This window comes from Rhamphochromis sp. 'chilingali' (genome assembly GCF_963969265.1).
Source record: "Rhamphochromis sp. 'chilingali' genome assembly, chromosome: 2".
Taxonomy (NCBI): Eukaryota; Metazoa; Chordata; class Actinopteri; order Cichliformes; family Cichlidae; genus Rhamphochromis; species Rhamphochromis sp. 'chilingali'.
The window spans coordinates 54,331,070-54,355,958 of record NC_137930.1 but is presented as its reverse complement, the minus strand read 5'-3'; the positions used below and the strand labels follow the sequence as shown (position 1 = coordinate 54,355,958).

Below are 24,889 nucleotides of genomic sequence, written 5' to 3'. Positions count from 1 at the left end.
TTACATTAAATCTAAAAATACTGTAAAATGGTTTATGTAAGTGGAAAGTAAATCATAACTTTTTATTTAATCAGGCTGAAGTGTGATGCTTTGTTCTGTTGACAGTATCTGTGCAGTGTTACACAGTCGAGAGGAGCAAAATTGTTCTTACAGCAACTGACAGCATACAAAGAGCAGAATTTAACACAAAACAATAAAAATAGACTATGCAGTCTTACAGTTACACTCATAGGCTTACAATTCAGTCCAAGATATCCCAAATTCTCCAGATCACACATGTAGTCTTGTCAATACTGTGTCCACTTCACTCTCACGCCTTCTTTCCAAATTTTCCATGCTTGTTCTTCTTGAATTTTCCGTGTTGCGTTTCCTTTTTTAATTTTCCGTGTTGGGGAGCTCCATTGCTCGCTATGGGGGTTCCTCCTTCCCATTTCCTCTTCTTGTCACTGTTGGAAGCAGGTCTTCATTACAAACAAGCTTTTCCAACAACTGAACACTAGATTTCTCACCAAACATTGTAAGTAACACTCTACCTTTTTATGCTGACGATAGCTGTGCTCCCTGCTTTCTTCAGCACCTGGTCCCACTCCTCGTCGTCCCCACGAATTTTGTACCTCAAAAAAACAAAAAGACAGCTAGAGTAAATACTGGTCTAAAAAAAATGCAATGGCCAAGGCTGCCCTTCAAACCCGATACTCACTGTTCCAGGTCCATTTCCTTTACTTTTTCCACATCTTGTTTGTGTCTCTCCTCAAACTCCTTTGCTGCTTCATTCTATGAACAGAGAGGGGAAAATTCCTTCTTTACTTGTATCTATAAAATGTAGGTGTGACACTTCTGAAACCGAGACCAAAGTTGACATAAACACTGTGGGGGTTTTGTGGTTCCATCTTTGTGTTTTGTAATACAGAGAAACAGCTTTACAGGCACAGCAACCCCATCCACCTGCTCTTCAAACTTTCAGCCAATCAGAAGTGAGCTGCCATACGGAGGAGGAAGGGCGCTAAAGCTGCAGAGCATGCAAAGCTGCTTCTGGAAGAGTCCATGAATAAAAACGTGAAGCCATAAATGAGCATAAAAGGCCAACGAGAACTGAAAGCTAATTAGAAATGCATCAGAATAACGAGTTCACTCTCAGTTCATGATCAGGTCGTGTTTACGGCTGTGGTTTAGGGAAAAAAAAAAAAACAATTTAACTTTTTTCTTTTTCGTTTCTCTTCGAGTAAATGAAAAGATAAAAGATTGTGGCAAAAACTGTTGCCGGAAATTTGAAACATGACGTGAACTCTGGATGTGGCGAGTCATTAAACCCTTAAACAAAAGCATAAAATTAAGGAGGAACTTTCTGCTGCTTCCTTATGATGGATTAGCACCAACTTATGACCCCTGAAGCTGGATTAGTCTCTCCTGCTGAGATTTTTGCTCTACAAGGGCCTGATATCCACTTACGAGGACATTATACTGCTACGCTGGGGCGACCGTGGCTCAGGGGGTTGGGAATCGCATCTGTAACCGGAAGGTCGCTGGTTCGATCCCTGGGCTCTCTGTCCTGGTCGTTGTGTCCTTGGGCAAGACACTTTACCCTACTTGCCTACTGGTGTTGGCCAGAGGGGCCGATGGTGCGATATGGCAGCCTCGCTTCTGTCAGTCTGCCCCAGGGCAGCTGTGGCTACAACTGTAACTGCCTCCACCGGTGTATGAATGTGAGAGTGAATGAATAGTGGTATTGTAAAGCGCTTTGGGTGCCTTGAAAAGCGCTATATAAATCCAATCCATTATTACTGTTCTATCAGAATTTTAAACAAATATCCTCCTATGTGGCTCTTATTTTTCATAAAAACAAAAATAAGGTAAAAAAATAAATAAATCTGGTAATTCTTTGTTTCTACATTCATGGGCCCCAATATGCCCAAATATCAAAGAGAAATTAAAAATGCATGCTGTGGAAGAGTTCGGGTCTTAGGAGGTTAATGGTAATAACCTGTAAATTATTCCAGCATTAGCTAATCATCAGAAATAATTTAGCACAAATACCAGATCTTCACTGAGGCTTCTGACAGTTGGCTCCATTGCAACTTCTTTAGTGGCTGCCATCTGTGCTTCAACTGCTTTTTCTTGGATGCCGGTGAAGATCTAATGCAGTAATAATGAAAAGATATGATGTTACAGCCTTACTGCAGCTGCTTTAATTAACAGTGAGTTGTACATCATCCACAAGTGAGGTTTTTCTGTATGACTTAATTATTGGCAACTCACTTGCACAAATTTACGGATGACGCGGTTGAAGAGGCCCATGAGCTGTGAGCTTGGAAGCTCAATTTCCTTTTCCAGCTGATCCACAGACTTATGCTGCAGTCCGATTCCCAGCAGCAAAGCCTAGAGCACAGCGGACATCAGCCAGTTAACGTCTTAAACAGAGGAATCAGCTGCATTGGAAGGATACCCGTCATATAAAATGTTGATGGAAACGTACACACTGCGCTGCTGAGAGAGACATATCACCGAGCTGCTTGAGGAAGAACACGCGTGCCACCGTTGGCACCAGGTCCATAATGAGGTGGTAATCCACCATGCTCCTCGAATACAGCTCCAGACGTTTGAGGTCATAAGGGCTGAAGTGAGCCACCAGCTCTGAGCTGCTGAGAACTGTTATGATGAGAGACAAGTCAGACTGGGGTGAGGTCTACGCTGGAGAAATCAGATCAGGGTGTTTTAAACAGAGGACTCTTACTGCAGGTATTCTCCTTGGACTTCTTATTCTGCAAAATGCTCAGTGCTAGACTCGGATGAAAGTTGCTGAACTGGTAGGAGAGCAGAGACAGGAAGCGCCGACGAAAATCTGAGGAAGGGGAAGAAGAATTGTTCTAAAGGAGCCTGACAAGCTTGAGCACACCAGTTCTCCTCAGGCAGTGTAAGCATGTTCACCTTTCGAGAAGGCAGAAAGCCACTGGCTCTGCTCCGGGGTTTCATCTGTATTTAGCTCCTTCAGCATCACGCAGGAGTGCTCCCCTGTAAGGTCATTCTACATACAACCGCACATGAAAAAATAATTACAGCAGTGCAAAAAAACAAAAAACAACAACAAAAAGAAACATGAAAAAGTGACTGAATGGTACTTACTGGGGTTTGTCTCAAGTAAACTGGAATATATCCTGCCTTCTTCCAGAACCTGTTGTGGTTGAAAACAGATTCATTTTTATACACTTCCAAAAGATTCATCCCCTTCACTTCATGTTAAGCCAACTCACTTAAGCAGTTGTGCAGTAAGGCCATAGGAAACGCCTAAGTAGTCCAGTTTCTCTGCCCTCCTCTCACTCAGCTTCAGCAGAAGAGGAGGGAGCTCCTTGCGTGGAGTGATCACCTCTTCCAGCAGACTCACAGCCTGCACAACAAACCGTAGCGAGGTTCACTCCGGTTACACTTCAAGTGCGCAAATAATGTCTAGCAGATGTTGCTGAAAACACCGGTGTCTTACCTCACTGCTGACAGAGGTGATTTCATTGTGGTTTGATTGTGTGCTCTCATCCATCGTGGGAAACTTGCCCTCGTAGTACATCTGCAGCAGCTGGAGAGCTCTGGAGCCGTAGCCCATCTGGTGCACAGGTCGATTATTCAAATTAACTGTGTTACTACGCCAGCAAAAGCTCCGGGAACTTTCATTTCCCAAATTTCACTAACTTCCTGAGGGCAAGCATTCCTCTGTCATGTGGAGATTTCTTTTGTTTACACAGTAAGGCCAAAGCCAAAAAACCCCCCAAAAAAACCCCCAATAAACGGCTTTTCCCTCTGAATCACGTCATTCATGCGCTGACAGGTTAAAAAAAACAATGCTGCAACCAAGCACTGAAGTCTGTACTCACCTAAGGGGTGTAATATTATCTCCCCCAAACTTAATTTAGATGCATGGTCTAGTGGACAGCTATTTCTTTATTTTTATTTGTTTTTTTGTTTTTAACTACCGTACTAAAACCTTTTCAGGGAGCTAAAAGATTCTTTCAGGACATTGTTTGTCTGATTTTCCTGTGCAGAGAAGACCCTCTGAGATTAAGCTAATAGGTCAGCTGCATCTACACATGAGACAAAAACAAAAAAAACCCCAAAACATAGGGACCAGGTTACATCTTTCTCAGTCTCTTCTATCATAGTCCCCAGGCACTCCTGCATCACCTCATCTGTCAACCTGTCCGAGCAGTTCCAGGTCTGTTTTGCCTAAATTAATGCCGCTGCCATTTGTTATTTTATAGTGTGGCACTTCTCTCGCAGAAATCTCTCTGGACACGTAAGCGATGTAACAGGCACCACCCCACAGATCAATTTCTAACATGTATTCTTCATCACATCATCTCTTTTTATTTATTCTGCTGTTCTTCACATAACTGCTGATGGGTTTCAGGGTTTTTAAAAATTGTATTTTTGGCTGTTATTATCTTCTCTGAGTTTAACCTAGGAGTAATTCAGGGCCGCTCAGAAGTACCCCAGAATAGGCGCTTCTTTCTTTCCAAAAACAGAGTTTGCTTCATGCTTTAGTGGACTGCACATGAAGCTTTGGGCCACCCAAAACAAAACAAAACAAAACAAAAAAATGCTTAATAGTTCCTGCAGACAAAAATGCCCTTTAGGAAATTCCTCACCACTCTTACTCCCTGAGGAAAGCAACTGCAGCGGAAATATTTCAGTACAGTGTATATCAAGAAAAACATGGCAGATTCTTACTCCTTGGTAGTCTGGATTAACAGCAATGCGCACCACTCTACCTCCTGAGAGGGTGCCAAACTCCGGGTCTTGAAACTGTGACAAGAGTAGAGGATTCAGTATTAGTTTAAAAATGTCTTCACTGGACTGTAAAAGAATGAGCTGTAGTGGTTTTGTTGAAGGTTTTGTACCTGCTCTGAGACAGTCCAGGGAATGAGGTCGCCTGAGGCCTTCTTCCCTCTGGACAGGCCGTTGAGGATGGACTGTCTTGATATTTCCCCCTCCAGACATACCTGGGGGGCACGAGGGTGCAAATGCATGTTTGAGTGGAATCAAAAAGGTCGCCTATCAGTGATGTTCATAGAGCTCATGCATGCTAGTGACAATAAATCACTATTAAAAAAAAAACCCTAAGCCAGGGATGTCAAAATCATTTTACATCACGGGCCACACAGAGCTCACTGCTGACCTTATTTGGGCCAGAAATGTAAACAACTGTAAGAAGCAAACGTGTAAAATAAATATTAAATTTTATCTATCTATCTATCTATCTATCTATCTATCTATCTCAGTAGGAAAAGCTGTAAAAATGTATGAAAATACAATTAGAAGTCCAGATTTCTGTTCTTCACATTTTCCAAAGCCATCCAGTAAGGCCGGACTGGAATCTTTGCGAGGCCGATTCCGGACCCCCAGCCCTCATTGTCTGACACCCCTGCCCTATGGCTGTAGTAGTCCTCCGAGGCCATGTGCAGCGGCAATAATAGGGGCAATCTCAGTCCCAACTCAAAATAGCTTAACCTAAACCACAATCTATTTCCTAACCTACACAAGAAAAATATTGCCGTAAACAGTTTATTTTGCGACACCACGAAACAAACGATAGCGTAAAATGAAACGATAGACGTTTTTATATCGTCATCCGATATATATCGTTATATCGAACAGCCCTATGCCCAGCTATACACTTTTTTAAAATAGAGTCTACACAAATCAATTACAACACCTACATAATGTTTATAGAGATGTTACACACTCTTTACCATTTACAAAGATTTGAGATGCCCATATAAGCAGTTATGAATCTTTTTGCAAATATCGTAATTTTGTTGGTTTGTAATAAATAACTAATAAGTAGAATTTCATTAACTACTCATTTCCCACCCTATGATTTAAAACAGTGGGTCTGTGAGTGTATTACAGTACCTGCACCACAGCAAGGACCTCAGGTAGTGAGTTTTGTGTGGGAGGAACAGGTGGCAGGAGGCAGAAGAGGTGATGAGCCGGAGCGTCAGACAACATCTGCAGGTCATTTGGGGAATTCTGGAGACAAAAATATGAGTCACAAAAATGACAACACTGTGCAGGGCACTGCGCTGCCGTTAGATTTAAGGGGGGGGGGGGGGGGGGGGGAATGAAATAAATAAATTAAAGTCAAAGGACTGCAATCGACAATCACCTTGTAGTGCGATGCCACATAGAGAGCCATCAACCTCTGCAGGAAAGCTTCAGACGCTTTGTGGTAACAGAACAGTGTGTCTCGGTTCACATAGTATCTGCACAGCATTAGATAAGGACAAATGCAAACTTGCATAGTGAATGTAGGTGATGTGATGTGCACCATAGATTAGAAATCTGGCAATTTTTTTTTTAGTTTCTATTGCACAGAGTTCAATACTGAGATCAAATTCAGTGTTTTAAATAATAACTGTCCACAGCATTTTCTGCAGCCTAACTTTAAATGTTTGATCTATGCACAAAATACCACACTGTGCCTACTTAATGCTCACCCAGCAAAAAAAATAATAATTACACATGTAAATTTGCCTCAGGCGGGATTATTAGGGAAACAAAGGATACAGTTCACATGTTTGTGGAAGCGGGCAGCCGGAAATGAGCCTGGGAATGTTGAGGCAGTCTAGACAGAGCAGCTCATTCAGCCACTTCTCTACAGGGTCTCCCGGAGAGTACCGAATGGACTCGTGCAGAGAAACCTCGTGGAGAGAACGAGCTGCAAACGGAAACGGGTACACAGCAGTGAGTCACACGATACAGATGCACTGAACATAAACACGGTGAGCAACTGAGATCCTCACCTGCTGATAGTCTGGCTGTGTTGGTGGTTCTGTTCTCTGCAGACATGCTCTGCTGACTGTCTGCGCTCTGCTGCCTCAGCTGCTGAATCAGCTTGAGGGAAAGAGAGCGCCCGGTGCCTTCATAGCTGCAGAAATACAAATAATTAGCACGGAAACAGAAATTTGAAAATTCACTGGTTGCACCTTCTTGCGCTCGAGTAGCTCAGGTGTGTGCACTTCTCAACTGGTCTTCAACTAATTCAGCAAAATTTTTGTTTTGATTTAAAAAAAAACAAACAAAAAAAAAACTGAAAATAGTGCCCTGTCTGCTTATTTTAGCCCTTCATTCAATATTCCTACAGCTTAAAGCTGAAATGTATGATTGCATAAACTTATTTACAGCAATAACAACAAGTACTGAAGATAAAGATAGAAGGACATTAAGTCCCAGGATCTCATGCCTGTGCTGCTGGAACTGTGAACATTATGATGGATTTCGCTCCCTTAATTCCAAATATGATCAGTTTTAAACACCGACTGCACAAAAACACACTGTGTGCTGTATAAGTTGCTTGGTTTTGGATTCAGTCATGTTGAAAAGGCTTAGCTCAACAGCCTATTTGCATTTCCTTGTGCCAGTGCAACTGCTCTGAGCATCCCAGCCACAAAACTTGATCTGTGTGATGATCTGAAAGGCAGTGCCTTAAGACTTAAGGTGCAGTGTGCAACATCGCATCACTAGATGTCAGTAGACTGCACATAGCTATGGTGGCACACTTAAACCTAATGTTAGCTGGCCTGATGTTAGCTTATAACCAGCTGTTATTGTTGTTTAGTTAGGTCATTGTCAGCTGTCAGGAGACGGGAAAGTCGTTTGTCTAATGTGCTGACAGAGGGTAAGTGTGACTAAATTGGGACTAAATAAGCATGTTTATGCACATTTTTGTGTGTTAGAGCCCTGACTTCTGTTCAGGAGTTCCATATTTAAGTGCCTCATTTCTCTCATTGATCATTTTACTCAAAAAAGTCTTCACGGTAATATATTTAATATATTCAAAACTAACCAGCATCTTGTGGTGTATAAATATGACTCAGGTTTTAAACTGACCCGTTGATGGTGGAGGCCATGAAAACCAGATAAGGCCCGAGCAGCTTCTTAACAAGAGGAAGAGGGATTGCTGCGGCCTCGTCGATGACAAGCAGTTCAGCCTGGCCCAGCTTCACTGCATCACCTGGGTGGATATACTGTTGGGCCACAGTAATGGTGCGATCAGATCAGGTGTAAATTTCACTTTTTATTGTAAAAGAAGACACTTTTTTTTTTATTAGTCTTGTTTACCTGAATTGTCTGCCGATGCTCTTTGAATATGTTCACCCGCACCACTGCTTTATTGAACTCTGGATTCAAAGACTGGATGATTTCATAGTCGAGATGCTCCTGCGAATTAAAATGGGAGTAAGAAGCAGTACGTGCTCACCATGTGCGCATGACATCAGTGGTGCAGAGAAGAGTCAGAACCTACCTGATACTGCAGGGCATCGAAGCCTTTGAAGATGAATTCAAACATAGTGTGAAGGTTGTCCGGGCTCGGCGAAGTTACAAAGATATTAGAGTAGCTTTAAAAAAAAAAAAAAAAAAGTTACAATAACAGGTGACGAGCGAGAAGAATAAAAACAGACAAAGCTGATATTTTAAAATGGCATTGATGAAAGTCATATATACCCAAAAGCCACAGCTCCAGCAACAGCCAGCCCCAAAGCTGCAGACTTGCCTCGACCACGGGCAGCAGTCAGAGCCACAGTGCTCCTCAGTGTCTTCTCTGATATTGCTTCAATAAACTTCAACACCGCCTTTGCCTATAGAAAATATTCAAAATAACAACTGGGACACCTGCACATCTGCTACTTACTGTTTAACTATAACATTGCAGTCAACTTGAATTCAGTTATAGGAGGTGAATGTGTCTGTAGCATTTAAAAGGCCCTGACCTGGTCCATAGTCCTGCATGCATCCACCAATACACCGACTGGCTGAGTGTCCTGAAGGGACTCCTTCAGATCCTTCAGCTCCTGTTCTCGAGGAGGCAACCTGTCCTCCTGAAGGGGAACGAGAGAGCCAGTCAGAATGGAGTCTTTTTTTCTCCCTAAATGTGCACTTATTGGTTTTTCAGAGACTTTCAGCACAGTATCCTAAGCAACAGCAGGAAAAACATTATCATTGCTTCTTCTCAGAGCAGCCAGAAATGCCTGTCCGTAAAACCCTCCAACTCTTTCTCAAAGAGGCCCGACTGGTCTTTATAATGTATGAAACATTTTTAAACTTATTTAAAAAGGGACCGAACGCAGTGCAACCTACATATTGTACAGACAATAAATCCTGGGTGCCTGTTTTATGCAAGTTAATAGTCATAAAATCATAAACACACAAAAGCAGAACAACGTCTAAACCATTAATCCTCCCATGTGCAGGATAACCACTATGAAGCTTGCTGTCAGCAAACTATCTGCTGAATAACTAACCGATTAAAAAAACCTTTTATACTATATAATTAAAAAAGGTACCTGAGTTTTTGGCGGAACTGGTTTAATGTTCGCCATGTGGGTGGAAATTGGCAGGATGTTAAGTTGGTCATCAATGACGACACAGTTTTTGCAGGACGCCAAAGATAGAATGAACCTTAAAAAACACAAAAATAAAACCACATTTTTAATATGACGGTTCAATTTTCATTCCTCTGAGCAAATACACTTCAAACTCAATGAACTCTTGGCAAAGCACCTACCTCTCATTAAACCTTCCAACCACATCCTGATGAGCCTCGGTCCTGTATCGAGAGTGCACGTCCTGGAGAAAGAAGAAGGGGTGGGGGGGGGGAAAGTCGGTCACAGTGGGTTCCACGTCATCAGAAGAGCAAACCGAATCTAATAATAAATTAAATCCTTACCATAGTCATTGTATACAGCTGTTTCAGAGACTTCATGGTCCTGAGCAGTAGGACCACTATACCGCCACCTTCTACAGTCTCAATAGTTCTTGCTAAGAGGTTAGGAGTGAGAGCTTCAAAGTCCTGTGTGACAAGAGAAACAATAGAAATCAAACACCTGATGCACCTCCCCACCCCACCTGTCCTCAAATGTGATCTGATCAAATGCACTTATGTTCTTGTTTGTAAGGAACACTATTGTCACACTATTGTACCACAAGCCTAGTGGTTTATTTTACTCTAAAATCTTTTTTAAACCAGAGCAGAGACTCACCTGTAAGACGCACATGCCGTAGGTGTTTCCCAGGATCTTGTGCGTCTCGTTGTAGTAACAGTAACGGATGTTGGTTGCGGCAACAAAGAGTTCAAATGGGTCGTCCTGATTCAGGTTCAACGTGCCAGTTTTAATCTTCTTCTGCAGCTGTTTCATGCGCTTCTTTCTATTGCTGTTTCGCGAATGAGATGATGATGAGAAACACTTTTTTTTAAATCCCAGATTTGGGGAACTCTTTAAATATTTGACAGATTACACCCTCTCTCCTGTGAGCTCACACACACCTGCTGAATCCCAGGTCTTTTTTATAGCACCAGAGCACCGAGGGTCGAGCTCTCACAGCAGCTTTAGACAGCATGTGATGTAGGATGACAACCTGGACAACAGAGAGGGGCAACTGTGTTTTAATGCTCAGTTACACACATGTAAATTCACAACCCTGCAGGTAAAATAAGCTCACTGCTCCTAATGCAAGCTAATGTGTCTTGAATGCGCGGGGAGTGATGGGATTACCTGATCTCTGCCACGATCCCCCACCACAACAAACAAGGTCCTGTGCTGCAAAGCGACCCCATTCTCTATCTGGACCCGGATCCGGTTGTCTACCTTCTTACGGACGGTTGCCATCGTCTATTTGCTCCTGAGAGAGAGAGAATAACTGTCCGATAGCAAAATCACACAGAAGCAGATACTAGTTAAACAGTGTGACAAAAGCGGTGGAGCCAGAGCCGCAAAGAGCTGACAACAGAAACAGGAGGAAGAACTCAGTGGAGCTAACTTACAGCTAAAACAAAAATATTTAAGGATCAAACTAGCAAAACACACGAAACACTGTAGGATGGACCCGTTTCCGGTTACCTGATATTACAGATGAACTGTCAGGCCTTTAGCTTTTGTAAAAACACAGCAAGTTGCACGCTAAGCTTACACGCCAGCCATCACGCTGTTGATAAATTCACGTGGAGACTGCGCTTCATGGAGGACCCCTGCATGACGTCAGAATTGTGCGACTTTCTTTGAAAAGTTTCCTGTGTTGAGCGTACATTTACAACTGGAGCAAGTTCAACGAAGTGTGTGTGTGGGGGGTAAATCACTGCCCCCACACATTTTAGTCTATTCTGAAAGCAATGGTAAAGACAAGGATATTGGATATTTTCTATTTATTTGTTAATTTTTCTTTAATTTTTGCTCTTTTTTTTAAAACCTAGAATAATTAATTTCCGTTACCCTGTCATTTATTTTTTTTAGCGAAATGCTTTGTGTTATACTTAAAAAGACAAATACATGTAAGTTAAATAAAAACGAAACGATGGCCTCTTATATTTTCTATTGAATAGCCTCGGCTTCTAGTAATAATTTTGGTTAAATCTCTACATGTACTTGCAAGTGAGGCTTTGTTTTTGTTTTTGACCGATTTATTGAATACGCAAACGAAAGCATATCATACGGGGAGAGAATCAGTTGAACTAAAAATAAATTAAAAAATTAAAATGAAAGACTTATCTACAACTGTTATAACACGTTAAAGTAAAGTGTTTGGGGACTTTTTCCTTTCAATAGTTTGAGAAAATATTTGACTGACGGCTATCACACAGCGCCTTTTTTCCAAGTCTATTACAAAGTCACTAATTGAATTCAGTGTGGACAAAACGGGTTTTAAAATAGCTTGGAGAGACATTACAGCAGCAATTTATAGTGTAAAATTAGTTTTGCTTTGTCCCGTGTCAGCACGGCACTACAGTGTGTCTACTCTCTGGCCACAGGGTGATGCTGCATCCCACACTGAGCAACCAGCTAGATGTTTTCAGTTTTTCCTTTTTAGGAGAGACGCTTAGACTGATAACATTACAGAGAAGATATTTTGGTTGCAATTAAAAGTAAAGTTAAGAGTCACGTGAGCCAACGAAACTGAATTTTCACTACAATCGTCTTTAAAATAAGACGTCTGTACTGAGAAAAAGATGTCTTGACGCATGCTCAATCATCCAGGTAAGTAAATCCCAAAAGGTAGATTCTGTTCATCTCGACGTAGCGTTTTCAATGGGAGAAACGTTTCATCACTCATCCAAGTGACTTATTCAGTTTCAGCTGACTGCAGGTTTCCCCAACCTTATAAACAGTACATGTTTGCACAATAACTGAAATCAGCCCACCGAATGAACAATGGGCTGTGAGGTCATTTCTTTGATCATTAATATGCAAATTGTCATGACCATTGATCAACAACCACTGATCAAGGCCCATTGGTCAAAGATCATGAGTACCATTCACAGAGAGTTGGGGAATGGCTGCAATCACAGCATTGTAAGATGGCAAAAGATATAACCTTAGGCCCCCTCCTTGACTCCCCATCCAGGATGTGCACATCCTCATCATTGAAAGTGTCCATTGGCCTGTAGGTGTAAATAGACTGCGGAGTCTTGCCCTGAAAAGTTAGCTCTTCTGTGTTGTGCCATCCACTTCGACAGAGGTTGTTTGGTTTCCCCGATGTATATATATATATCATTGCAATCCTACACCACAGTTTAAGACCAAAAATGTAATCTGAACTTTCAAGCATTGCAATTACTTCACTGACTCGACAACTTCTTTCTTGTCAGGCAGACCGAGTCATGGGATAGCCTCAGTTAAAAACAAAAACAAAACCCTGTGTGTTGCATACTTGTCACAAGCATTCATACCATCTCGGCTGGTGCTTAAACATTGATGAGACAACCTGTAAGTGTGTGTGTGCGCGCGCGCTGCTCCCTGAGGGATTTCAGCCCCCCTCACTAATCTGTTGTAGTTTCATTTTCAGATGAGTACAGAAACTGTCCCAGTTCAGAACCAGTTGTTAGAAAGTTTAGTTAGCAGGTGCCAATGAATGCCAATACACTGAACGGGACTTGCACTTAACAGCGTACACTATATTACTCTGTGTTGGGGGACATGCGCAGTGTGTTTTTTGGGTCAAAACAATTACTGAGAAAGATGCCTGCCACTACATTAGTGTTATCTTTGGAGACCTCTTTGGAGCAATAACATAAGTAAAATGAGATTTACCCTACAGCAAGAAACTCAAGGATGAAGCACAGGTATGCAACACAACTTTATTGAAACTCTTGAAGCAACATCCATTTACAAACAAGGAAATGGGAGCTTGTTGAACGTAAATGCCTTTTTTTGGAGCCAAAATTACAGAAAAGAACAGGGGAAAAAAACAAAAAAACAACAACTCCCAGGGATTGGACCAGTGGCAGGTGTATTTTTTAAATACAAAAAAAATTAAAAAAAATTAAAAAAACATAACTTATGAAATCGTTCAAGTTTACAGGAAGATTGAGACACAGGGCATATGTAAATCATTGATTTACAGTTTAGCTTGCGTTTGAAACTTTAAATGACTTCCAAATATCAAAGCAGGCATTACTTTGATTTAAGAGATGGACGAGAGGGAAAGAAGAAAAAACAAAAACAATGGGCGCGAGTGAGATGGGGCAAATGCATTCTCGAATTCTGGATTTTCAGTGTGGTGCAAGTTAATCAGTCACAGTCATTATGAAAAGGCCTTTTCAGGATCGCATTGCTTGAGTGCTGCCTCTTGACACTCCTCTGGGTCCCTGACCAGCTCCACGTTTGTAGTTCTGCTGGTAACCGTCCTAACAAAGAAAAAACAAAAAGGAAAGGGATGTTTTAGAAATTGTAACATTAAAACAGCAACAAAGATCACGTACAGTTTGAACACTTCTTTCATACCCTCTGATAATTCCCATTTGAGTAATCCCGAGGTGTGCTGTACTGAGTTTGTCCATATCCCGAGTTTGGAGAGTTGGTGAAAGGAGCACGATAACCATCGTAGCCACCTGGAAACACAAAGACACAAATTAGAATTAATGCATGAGAAACTCATGCTACCAAATACAAATGTGTAATAAAAGAGAACGTCCTGGTCGTGGAACACTGGACCAGCTCTTTATCCTCTCCAGGATACTTGAGGGTGCATGGGAGTTTGCCCAACCAGTCTACATGTGTTTTGTGGACTTGGAGAAGGCATTCGACCGTGTCCCTCGGGGTGTCCTGTGGGAGGTGTTGCGGGAATATGGGGTGTCTGGCCCATTGCTACGGGCCATTCGATCCCTATACAACCGTTGCAAGAGCTTGGTTCGCATTGCCGGCAATAAGTCGGACTCGTTCCCGGTGGGTGATGGGCTCCGCCAGGGCTGCCCTTTGTCTCCGGTTCTGTTCATAATTTTTATGGACAGAATTTCTAGGCGCAGCCAAGTGGCGGAGGACTTTCGCTTTGGTGGCCTCAGAATCTCATCTCTGATTTTTGCAGATGATGTGGTTCTGTTGGCTTCATCGGGTGAGGGCCTCCAGCTCGCACTGGAACGGTTCGCAGCCGAGTGTGAAGCAGCGGGAATGAGGATCAGCACCTCCAAATCTGAGGCCATGGTTCTCAGCCGGAAAAGGGTGGAGTGCCCACTCCGGGTCGGGGATGAGTTCCTGCCCCAAGTGGAGGAGTTCAAGTATCTCGGGGTCTTGTTCGCGAGTGATGGGAGAAGGGAGCCGGAGATCGACAGACGGATTGGGGCTGCAGCTGCAGTAATGCGGACGCTGCACCGGTCCGTCGTGGTGAAGAGGGAGCCGAGTGTAAAAGCGAAGCTCTCAATTTACCGGTCGATCTACGTCCCTACCCTCACCTATGGCCACGAGCTGTGGGTAGTGACCGAAAGAACGAGATCGCGGATACAAGCGGCAGAAATGAGCTTCCTCCGAAGGGTGGCTGGCCTCTCCCTTAGAGATAGGGTGAGAAGTTCGGCCATCCGGGAGGGGCTCAGAGTAGAGCAGCTGCTGCTCCACATCGAAAGGAGCCAGCTGAGGTGGTTCGGGCATCTGACAAGGATGCCCCCTGGGCGCCTCCTGGGTGAGGTGTTCCAGGCATGTCCCACCGGGAGGAGGCCCCGGGGCAGACCCAGGACACGCTGGAGAGATTATATCTCTCGGCTGGCCTGGGAACGCCTTGGTATTCCTCCGGATAAGCTGGAGGAGGTGGCTGGGGAGAGGGAGGTCTGGGCCTCTTTGCTTAGGCTGCTGCCCCCGCGACCCGGCCCCGGATAAAGATGGATGGATGGATGGATGGAAAATAAAATAAAATAAAGAAATGAACAAATAAATTACATATTCAGTCTTGTTTCAAAGTGAAACCACTAACTTACAGCTGAGGGTGTTATCATACCTCGGAAACCATTTGATGAGCCTCTGTATCCATTGATCATGCCCCGGGCGTTGCGAGGTCCACCACGAGACATACCTCTGCTGTTATAGAAGGACTGAGCCTGCCTGCCAAAGCCTGGACCCTGCTGGGAAGGCTGTTGATGGCCTCCAGGTTGGTCTTGGGAATGGAAGGCACCAACTACTAAAAAATAAACCAAGATAGCAAGGGGTCCAAAACACAATAACTCAGTCTGTAGTTGAACAAGAACATGCATTTAAATAAAGTTTAACTGCAGTGAAGCCTCTAGGAAGGGAAAAAGGAAAAAAAAAAAAAAAAAAAAAAAAAAAAAAAAAAAAAAAAAAATAGACAGGAAAACTTAAGTTGCGAAGATAAAATTTAAAGTCTGCCCACCAGATTGCAGCTGTTCTGGCTGCATCTCCGTCTGCTCCACTGGATGCTGTGGCTGGCTGCTAAAGGCCTGGTTATTGTAGCTCTGATACTGGCTGGCCTGGTTCAAAGCCTCAGCCTCATTAGCTGGTGGGACTGGAGCATTAAGGTTGAACACCTGAGGGATAAACAAAACCCACATTGTTATGAAGCCAAAAATCAGAGGAAAGGTCACATGGTTATTAGGAGTAAAGTCCACTGCCACCCATTTCCTGATTTCAACTGTTCTGCTATAAACGTATTTTAAACGCAATGTGATAAGGTCACTTCAGGACTCAAAACAAACAAAACAAACAAACAAAAAAAAAAAGTAAGTCATTAATGAACTTCTGTTGTGACTCCAGTGGTGAAGAGCACTCTGTGCTCCAAACAGCTGGTTTATCCACATGATGCGCTTGATGCTCCAGATTTCAGTAAAATTTTTTCTTTAATCACACTCCAAGCATGGAAGGGGAACAGCTGCACGATGCACGAGAACTGTGAATGCTACAACACCACAACTGAGGGTATCCAACCACGTTCCACACATGCATGCTAAAAAGCAGCTTGTTTGTTGTATTTGGCTGAACAGCGTGAAAAGTTGACAAGTGTGTGAATGTTTAACAAAATTAGAGGACCAAAGATATGGAAAACAGTGCATGTGTGGAATACATGAAACAAAGCAGAACCCCACATGGAGTAAACCCTGAAATTGCCATAAAGAACAACATGGTTTTAACACAGGCTATTTTATGACATGAGAAGCAGTTCATATTTATACCTCCAAAAACAAAAAAAATCAAAAGGAAGCAAAGCCTTACTGTCTGCATGGACTGGAATGGTGCTGCGTTGACATTGATGCCACCACTGTGAGGAGCTTTGGAAACAGGCTGGAACACCGGCGTCTGTGAGGCTGGAGGGAGAACTGTAGAGGGTGGAGGCTGCTCCGACAAAGACATGGAGGGCTGTTGAGCAGGGAAGGCATAATACACATCACATTAAAAACGGTCAGCAAAATTTCACATGACTGCAATGAGCACTTCCCCACCTTTCAATGGAAAAACTACTCCATATATAAAGAGTTTAAAAATTAAAGCTTTACTGAAGTCCCACCACAGTTTACCTGGATGGGGTCAATGGATTCTGCTGAGGGTCGAGGATCTGGTGTGTGTGAGGTCTGATACATAGGTGGTGGTGTTGGAGATATGATTGGAACCTGTAAACAGTAGGAGTAGAAATTACACCCATTCTTCCATACAATTTCTAACAGCATGTTTGCTTATATTTAAGTACTTACTTGTGTGGGCTCAGGTTGAACAGGAACAGAGTTGGGTTGTGATAGCCGGGTCTCAGGATGAACTAAGACAATTTAAACATTGTCAGACCTGACATAACTTAAAACAAATAAAATAAAGACTGTTTCTCTTTGGTACAACATACCTGGAGGACACCCCATCTGTGGCACCTCCATGTTTTGGGCAGGTTTCATGGGCTGCGCCGATACAATGGCTGGGTCAATAGGCTGTCCATCAAACTCCAACATGGAGTCCTGAGAATAGAGGTAATTAGTACCAAGTTACAACATCCAAACACAAACAGCAGTGCTTTCAACTAAATCCACACCTGCATGAAGTTGTACGTCCCCTGCATCTGCGCCATTAAGTCTTGCACCACCTGCTTCCTGGCCATGGGGTCAGTAGGAGGCGCAGGAGACGTCAAGTTCATTGGGTGGGTATCCAGGGCAACAGGGGGCGCTGCAGGCTGCACAGGCTGCTGCTGCGGTTGCTGCTGTTGTAAGGCAGCAACTGCCTGATAGTGGAAGGGGGAGAGGACAAGTGAGTGAGAAATGCACTGAACGAGAACCACTGAAAAGTGGTTTAATGTTCATGAAAAGTTGTATGCATTCGTATTCACATCAGGATTAGTAAACCAAGACATCACAGATTAAGACCAAAAATGTAATCTGAGCTTTCCAGCATTGCAATTACTTCATTGACTCGACAACTTCTTTCTTGTCAGGCAGACCGAGTCATGGGATATCCTCAGTTAAAAACAAAACCTTGTGTGTTGCACACTTGTCACAAGCATTCATACCATCTCAGGGTGGCGCTCAAACATAGATGTGACAACCTGTAAGTAGACAAAGCCAGAGTATATATATAGAAATGCCCCGGATGTGAAAAAGATTTACTGCTCCCTGAGGGATCCCCCCCTCACTAATCGTTTCATTTTCAGATGAGTACAGAGAAATTGTCCCAGTTGAGAACCAGTTCTTAGAAAGTTCTGTTAGCAGGTGCCAATGAATGCCAATACACTGAGCAGGACTCGCAGGGGGGAAAAAGCCTGGAAATGATAACGACTTCTATCCTGAATCATAGTTGGTTAATCAAGTCTTTAATGAAAAATAACTGGCTTCAGGATTAGCACACAAACTCAAATAAGTAAAAAGGAGTTAAACTGTTAGCCACGTACTGCCTAGAGCAGAATCAAAAGCTCCACAGAGCTCTATAGGTAACTGCATACTGAACCATTTAGCAAACAGGTTACACCACATTTCTTCAGCTGCACTTAAAGAGAAGTGTGGCTGCTGTCATCACAACCACCACTCCTTGAGTTTAGCAAAACATGTGATAGACTGGATTTAAAAAAAAAAAATAAATAAAACTTCAAGTGTTGCCTAAATCTTCTTCAATATTTATCCCCAAATTTTCAAGTTTTTGAAATAAATAAAAGTACAGAAAGATTACCCTCTAATGAGAGAATGAAAATGTTAGTTTCTGCGATAGCAGCAGCCGCTAGTTGTTTTTTTCTTCTCTACAAATTTCTGTTTCATGGTCATGTTGCTGATGTTTTGAAACAGCTTCAGAAGCCAGAATTTACAAAAACACTGAATTAATAAAGACTGTACAAAAAAAAAAAAAAAAAAAAAAAAACTCTTGGAGATTTAAGTACAAGCAGAAGATGTATTTTCTTTCAAAACATTTAATTACTACTACTAGCTTTGAGTTAGCTCATTAATTTTCAAATCTACTTCATAATTACATCATACCTCCGTTTCTCGGGTCCACTCGTCTCCCTGTTCCTTCTCACTGCCGCTGTATGTGCCATCTGGAATGAACTGTCTGTTTACAAACTGGAAGTAATAAAGCAAACATCAGCACAAAGATGAAAATATAATAAGCTCCCCAGATTTTGATGGAAGAGAAAAACTTGCTCTCACCTCTGTTGTTTCCACTGCAATGGGCTCTGTGAATTCCTCAATTATTTCAGTGTCTGTAAAGAGGAAAAATTATTCAGTGAATGCTGTGATGACTTCTTTATTGCTGGATTATGTTAGGACTTTTTAAGTGGTAAGACATCAGAAAGTGGTCAAGACCTGGATCGGCAGTCTGCTCTTCTGCTTCTGACGATTCAGCTACTACTGCAGGTGCTGCAGCAGCAGCTGGCTCTTCCTCTTCTTCTTCCTCCTCACACACTCCATTTTGGTGAGATGGAATCCGGTCAAAGTACCCACTCAGCAGAACCTGGTCCAAAGTCTCCTTCAGTGCCTTGTCTAGCAGAGGGGGTGACAAAAAAAATAAAATAAAATTCAGCATTTCAACAGAAACTCAAACCATCAAAGCATGCATTGAGCTGCCACGGGAATAACAAAGTGTCAGTATTAGGACCTTTGGATCAATAGATGACTTAACAGGAAGTGTTTCTGATACACTAAGGAGAGCTTAACAAGCTAAACTCCAAACGAGATGTAACAATACTGAGTTTCAATTAAATAAACACTGAGCAGTGATGCAAGCTTTACATCCCACACTAAACCTGAACTTCCACTTTTTAAAAAAGATAAATGTGCAAATTTGAGGAATTTCATCAGTAAAAAGACCACACATTTAGTGACTGCAGCCTCAAAATGTTTTCCCCCTGCATCTTCCACAGGAATCAAAGCCAAAGATCAGTGTTTTTATTATTACTTTCAGAACTGCCTCTGAATGAGACATTGTTGTCTAGCTAAAGGTTAAAATGGCTTTACAAAACAAACAATGTTTTTAATCACGATGTAGATGGTGGTGGATGCATAGTAGGCAAATGCACACATTAACTGAACTGTTCTACAAAGAAAAGAACACAAGCTAATCATTTCTAAATGTGAATCCCTTTAAAAGGTTGATTCATGTAGTAGAAAATGGCATTAGTACTCCAGCTTTCCGCAGTTGGACACAGTAGGGCTCTGGTAATTTTCCAAGTCCAACTTTCAAAACTGTTGAATTCAGTGCTACTCCACCTTTAGTCTCTACAACACCACATACAGACTAAGCCTACAAACATTTGCAATAAAAATAATAATTTAAAAAAAAAAAAAAAAAAGATGATTCCCTGCAGCTCAGTTTTTAGTACCAAAGCCACATTAATTAACACCACCACGAACCACTTTGCTGAGCAATATTGTAAACAGATTTTTATGACAGTAGTAGGATTTAGCCTCCCCCTACCCTACTTCAATATGAAATAATAATAATAATAATAATAATAATAATAATAATAATAATGATAATAATAACAACAACAACAATACACAACAGCATTGGCTTTATACATATACAGTCATATTCTTCAGGTACAACAGCATCAAAAATAGCACAATATTTCCTATAAATATGTATCTATTCATATACATGTTTAGCCAATTATCCAATTCTGCGTCATGTGGTGGGCTGGAGCCTCTCCCAGATGTCAGATGAGAAGCAGGGTACACTGTGGCATGGTCACCAGCCCACTGCAGGGCTAACACAGAGAGACAACCATTCATGCTCACAATCACACCTCTGGCCAATTTATAATATACTAATTTATTTAACAGACATGTCTTTGGACTCTGGGAGAATGCCAGAGGACTGAGAACCTAGATAAGCTCACAGAGAACAAACAAATACTGCACAGAAAGGCCAATACAAGTATCCCTAGTATTGTTGTAAAACAGCCTCCAAATGGGATTTTTGGCACACATAAATATGAGGGAACTTACAGTCTTAAGTTGCTTTAAATCTATGAACTAAAAAGTATGGCAATGTGAAGACTGATGTAAGTTTTTAAAATAAAATAAATTAAAAAAAAAATCTAAGCCCATACAATGGAAACAATTTTGGTAAGAGCTTACTGATTGGATTATAAATCCAAACATGATTTATAATTTTCTTGAAAATGGTAGAAAACCTTCAAGATGATTCATGCATTTATGCTTTTGGATCTTCAGCCAAAGCAGCCCAGTATCTTTTCTTTCTCTGCCTTATGCTTTAGGTGAAAAAGTCTGCTGTCACTTTGATTAATCTCACCCTGACTCTCTGAATGAGACCTCTGACTGACAGGAAAGGGTTGAAAGGTGTCACAGTGAACTGGGTCACCAGTATCCTAATGTGGCTCTAAAAATCTGACTAGTGGAACCACAGGCGACAGGGCTGCTGGCACCCTGCCCTACTGCTGAGTCAGGATAAGCCCACAGCTCTCAGCCCCCTAGCTGAATGCAGTAGTGCGAGGCTTCAGGTCAGATCGCTGAGAATGCAGTAATGCCAATAGCCCCAAGCCTTGATTATTCACATTGCTGCATTAACAAAAACACTACATGCACATGTCATTAATGTATTAAGACTGACTTACAACCGGAGTAACTTTTGACCAGGCGCATTGATTTGGGATCTCCAGATTCGGACAACTACTCCCAAAGTATGCGACAGATTACTTATGACCAGCTTCAGTGTGATAAAAAGCTTACAGATGACTGTTGTGTCACCATCCATCTGATAAAATGTCCTGCCAACAATTTTCAGTGCCAGCTGGGCATCTAAATAAAGCCAATTTGTCTTGAATAATGACGCCCCTTAATTCTGCAATAAATTTTAGCAAGGCTGCAATTACATTATTTCAAGTATTATTTTACTTGACATTATCTTTGATAAGCTGAACTGCTTGTCTATAAAAAACTAAAAGGAGAAATAAAATGCTTTAGCTAATTGGCCAAAGCAATAGAGAAACTAAGAAACTGAATAATACACCAGAGTTGATTACTACGGAAATGAGTTAAAATTTGGCTTACATGTTGTTCCAACCACAGCCTTGTCCTTCCCTTCCAGCAGGTCCCAGAGGTGAACAGATGCATCTTCATACTGATCAGCGAGCCTGCACAGATAAAAATAAGCGCTTAAAATCAGCTTTTTATGGGGAAAAAGAAAACACAAAACCCACAACTAGGCACAAGTTTTCTGTATCATTGCCTTAGACAAACCTGATGTTTTGGTCACGTTCTGGCCCCACTAGCTTGTAGAACTCATCAAAAACTGCAAGGTCTGCATCTGTCAGCAGTGGTGAGCCACCAACTCCCTGCTTCAGGTCCTGCCGCACAGTTTCATCACCCAGCCGATCAAGGATGAACTGGAGCTCCAGAACCGTCTTCAGCCTTCTTTGCTCAGCTTCCTCCCGCTGCAGCTGCTCCCTCCTTGCAGACTTCTTCACTACTTTCTGGATCTGAGGATAATGAGTATGAGCCACAAAAGATCAAGTTATTACAATCCAGGGTGTACACATCTTTGATGAACATTTCTAGAAAATTAAAACTCAACCTTACATCTTGTCCCAATGTGACAAATGTCTTTTGCAACTCTCGGGCAAATTCCAAGTTATTCATGACTTCCTGGTACTTGGAGAGGGCTTCCTAAAAAGATGAAGGAACAGATGTTTCACAAGTTTTACATTCCTTTTAAAAATGATTTTGGTTTCCAAGTACCCACCAGCTGGTCCTGATTAAGACCCTCCCCTTTATTCTTCCTGACTTCATAATCATCCAGTTTGCTCTGTAACAAGATGCAAAAATGCAACAAACAGTTTAAAGATTAACCACAATGTAGACAACTGGTTATTGTCAGAAATTCAGTTTAGTCAAGCAGACCTGGAACAAACCGGTCAATAGTCCTCACCTTTTTCTTCTCCATGTTGCGCACCTTCTTTTCAATAACAACAAGAACTTGCTTCAAAACTTCAGACTGTCCACCAAGTGCAAGATTGCCCATTGACCCTGGAGCGGATCCCACATCTGGGCTGGCAGACTGCACCGTCCTGTTTGCATTCATTGCTGAGGGCATCTAGGAATTGAAAGTATAACAGTTCAGCTTTTGGTGACAAAAATATTTTCATGTACTCAAAAAACAGAAAGAAAAAAAAAAGTATAGCGGAAAATACTCAAAACTATCTGTGGACCACAGGGAACCGTGTCATTGTTTTGCTTCAGCTAAAGATAACTTTTATTAATGACTAACCTGAAAATCATCTTAGGTTAAATTATTAATTTCACTCAAAACCTTCAAAAAGGACACACCAAATAGATCCTCTTAGGCAGGATCACTGCAGATAATTTTCTACATCAATAAGAATTACATAGATTCAGCCACAGCAGGCCCCTGACTCAGCATTTAGTGCCACAGCAGATTTAGGCTTCATGTTACCTTAAAAACAACAACATATAAATAATTCGAATTAATTTCAAGCAGCAAAATACACAGATTTTAAGTGGTAGATAGTTTTTTACAATATAAACATGATGACTTGACTGGAAGTTGTAATAAGCAGATATCCAGAGTTAATATATTAATAACTGATAAAAAAACAACAACAACAACAAACAAAACTGGGAATAAAGTATCAGAATATGACGAGTAGAGAAGCTGCAGATTTGGATTTATTTTTGCACTGTGCTTCACAATTTCGACTGAATTCTTTGAGAAAACTGTTGCTATCAGTCCCTATACTACATGAGATACCGTCATGTGCATGCTAAGGTGGGTCTGGATGTACTAATTGCTGGATGGGTATATTTGAGAGGTTAACTGAAAGCTTTATTAAGTTTTCCTTGTGCGTACTCTGGAGAGACAGCGAACTATTCTGCTTAGAATGTAAAGCTCCTGATGTATATTCTTGACACTTAAGTTCGTAAATGAAACAGTCAACTATACTATACACGAAAATAAATATGGTCACTGGTGAATAACATAACTAGAGCAACTGGCCCAAATAACACAGCAGACCTAATATATTTTTTTAACATGATGTATTATAGCTGTAATTTAAGTGACAGTGAAGTTAGCTATAGTTTTGTAACAGTAAGTGTTCAAGACAAAAACCCTAGGCCTTAAAACTATTCTCTAATAGCATCTGGCTAACTTTAATCCAAACTGCGCAGCCTTGAGAGATATCATTTTTCTAACCCCGCACTTTCTCCCCGTCAATATAGCTTCCTCAGACCTCGGGCTGTAAATCTATACCACTCGCTAGCAAGTCTGAGCCTCCTCGGCAGTACGGCCAGCTTGCAGATCTCATCTCTTCGATTTGGTAAAATGGCCTTGGCCGCACTACCGTTAGCACACACCACTGACTTAGCATCTGATAGCTACAGCAGCGCGTGCTAGCCACAAGCCGGCCGCCGGGAGACCCGTTGCCTCGATACAGCGGCTCCCGAATGACCCACCTTGCTTATATCCACAGGGGAGCTCGGCAGCGAAAAGTACGAAAAGGCCAAGTTGTTATTATTGTTGTGTTGCTTTATTTTTCTCTTGCACTCTTGTGTGGGATCCGCCCCGCCGGCCTCACCGACAACTGAGACGGTTCGAAAGAAGAAGAAACTCTTTATAAAGGCGAAGGTCCGTTTTTAGCTATCTTAGATATGCCTGAATATATATACGCGGAAAAATCACGAAAAAAAATATTTTTATTTAACGCAAACAATTAAAAAAGTCAGACTTTACCATTAAGAAATCAATAATTAATCACTTAAATAAATGGAAAGTTATAAGCCAATTAAACGTTTGCAGTTTCTATTTGTGATCAGGCATAATTGTCTCCAGCCTCCAGACAGAAAATCTGCACAATCATTAGCTTTGATTAGGCTATCATATCTTTCCCTGTGCCTCGTACAGTTTATCCACTGCTACTCTGAGCACCACCTCACACCTGCTCTACAATCTTTTATAGCAGCAGTTCAAAGTTATATAGATCATGTAAGTGTGCATTTAAATATGTAAGATGGCCTGTAAGACCCCTAAGAGTTCAGAAGTTTCACTTGAGTTTATATATATATATATATATATATATATATATATATATATATATATATATGTGTGTGTGTGTGTGTGTGTTTATACTTTCTCTCTGTACTCAAGCTTTGCATGTAATTAATTTTGCCAAAAAACAAACAAAAAAGGACACA

The 24,889-nt window shown here is 41.7% G+C and overlaps 2 protein-coding genes across 3 annotated transcripts; both read right to left on the bottom strand.

Moving 5' to 3' along the window:
- Nucleotides 1–31: 31 nt before the first annotated feature.
- nat10 (N-acetyltransferase 10) lies at nt 32–11,026 on the bottom strand. Its single transcript, XM_080872845.1, has 29 exons — nt 10,884–11,026; nt 10,539–10,665; nt 10,310–10,401; nt 10,026–10,197; nt 9,713–9,835; nt 9,551–9,612; nt 9,330–9,444; nt 8,757–8,864; nt 8,491–8,624; nt 8,291–8,384; nt 8,107–8,205; nt 7,876–8,012; nt 6,789–6,913; nt 6,553–6,703; nt 6,152–6,248; nt 5,899–6,015; nt 4,884–4,985; nt 4,714–4,788; nt 3,476–3,592; nt 3,249–3,382; nt 3,121–3,169; nt 2,926–3,022; nt 2,732–2,839; nt 2,474–2,646; nt 2,257–2,376; nt 2,035–2,133; nt 701–774; nt 534–614; nt 32–446 (listed from the first exon to the last, which is right to left on the bottom strand). Exons 2-29 carry the CDS (start codon nt 10,650–10,652, stop codon nt 311–313), a joined length of 3,105 nt encoding a protein of 1,034 aa, XP_080728971.1. The 5' UTR covers nt 10,653–10,665; nt 10,884–11,026; the 3' UTR covers nt 32–310.
- Nucleotides 11,027–13,100: 2,074 nt separating this feature from the next.
- caprin1b (cell cycle associated protein 1b) lies at nt 13,101–24,308 on the bottom strand. 2 transcript variants are annotated; one of them, XM_080868606.1, is made up of 18 exons: nt 24,152–24,308; nt 22,608–22,772; nt 22,422–22,484; nt 22,259–22,345; nt 21,920–22,158; nt 21,731–21,813; nt 19,022–19,198; nt 18,866–18,918; nt 18,695–18,778; nt 17,269–17,454; nt 17,086–17,194; nt 16,943–17,004; nt 16,769–16,861; nt 16,467–16,610; nt 15,631–15,784; nt 15,241–15,420; nt 13,761–13,867; nt 13,101–13,663 (listed from the first exon to the last, which is right to left on the bottom strand). In XM_080868606.1, exons 2-18 carry the CDS (start codon nt 22,770–22,772, stop codon nt 13,577–13,579), a joined length of 2,073 nt encoding a protein of 690 aa, XP_080724732.1. In that variant the 5' UTR covers nt 24,152–24,308; the 3' UTR covers nt 13,101–13,576. The 2 variants fall into 2 exon arrangements, with proteins under 2 accessions (XP_080724732.1, XP_080724733.1); XM_080868607.1 differs by having other exon boundaries at nt 15,241–15,417.
- Between the last annotated feature and the right edge of the window lie 581 nt (nt 24,309–24,889).

What these genes read in the sequence shown, in the direction of transcription:
- caprin1b (XM_080868606.1), bottom strand. Translation starts at nt 22,772, where the DNA reads ATGCCCTCAGCAATGAATGCAAACAGGACGGTGCAGTCTGCCAGCCCA. An exon ending in ACAGATGGGGTGTCCTCCAG is followed by an intron (nt 17,005 to 17,085) that starts GTATGTTGTACC and finishes AAATTGTCTTAG; the next exon opens with TTCATCCTGAGACCCGGCTA. An exon ending in CAAATGGGAATTATCAGAGG is followed by an intron (nt 13,664 to 13,760) that starts GTATGAAAGAAG and finishes TTTCTTTGTTAG; the next exon opens with GACGGTTACCAGCAGAACTA.
- nat10 (XM_080872845.1), bottom strand. Translation starts at nt 10,652, where the DNA reads ATGGCAACCGTCCGTAAGAAGGTAGACAACCGGATCCGGGTCCAGATA. An exon ending in ACGGCATGTGCGTCTTACAG is followed by an intron (nt 9,836 to 10,025) that starts GTGAGTCTCTGC and finishes CTTGTCACACAG; the next exon opens with GACTTTGAAGCTCTCACTCC. An exon ending in CCTGGACTGTCTCAGAGCAG is followed by an intron (nt 4,789 to 4,883) that starts GTACAAAACCTT and finishes CTCTTGTCACAG; the next exon opens with TTTCAAGACCCGGAGTTTGG.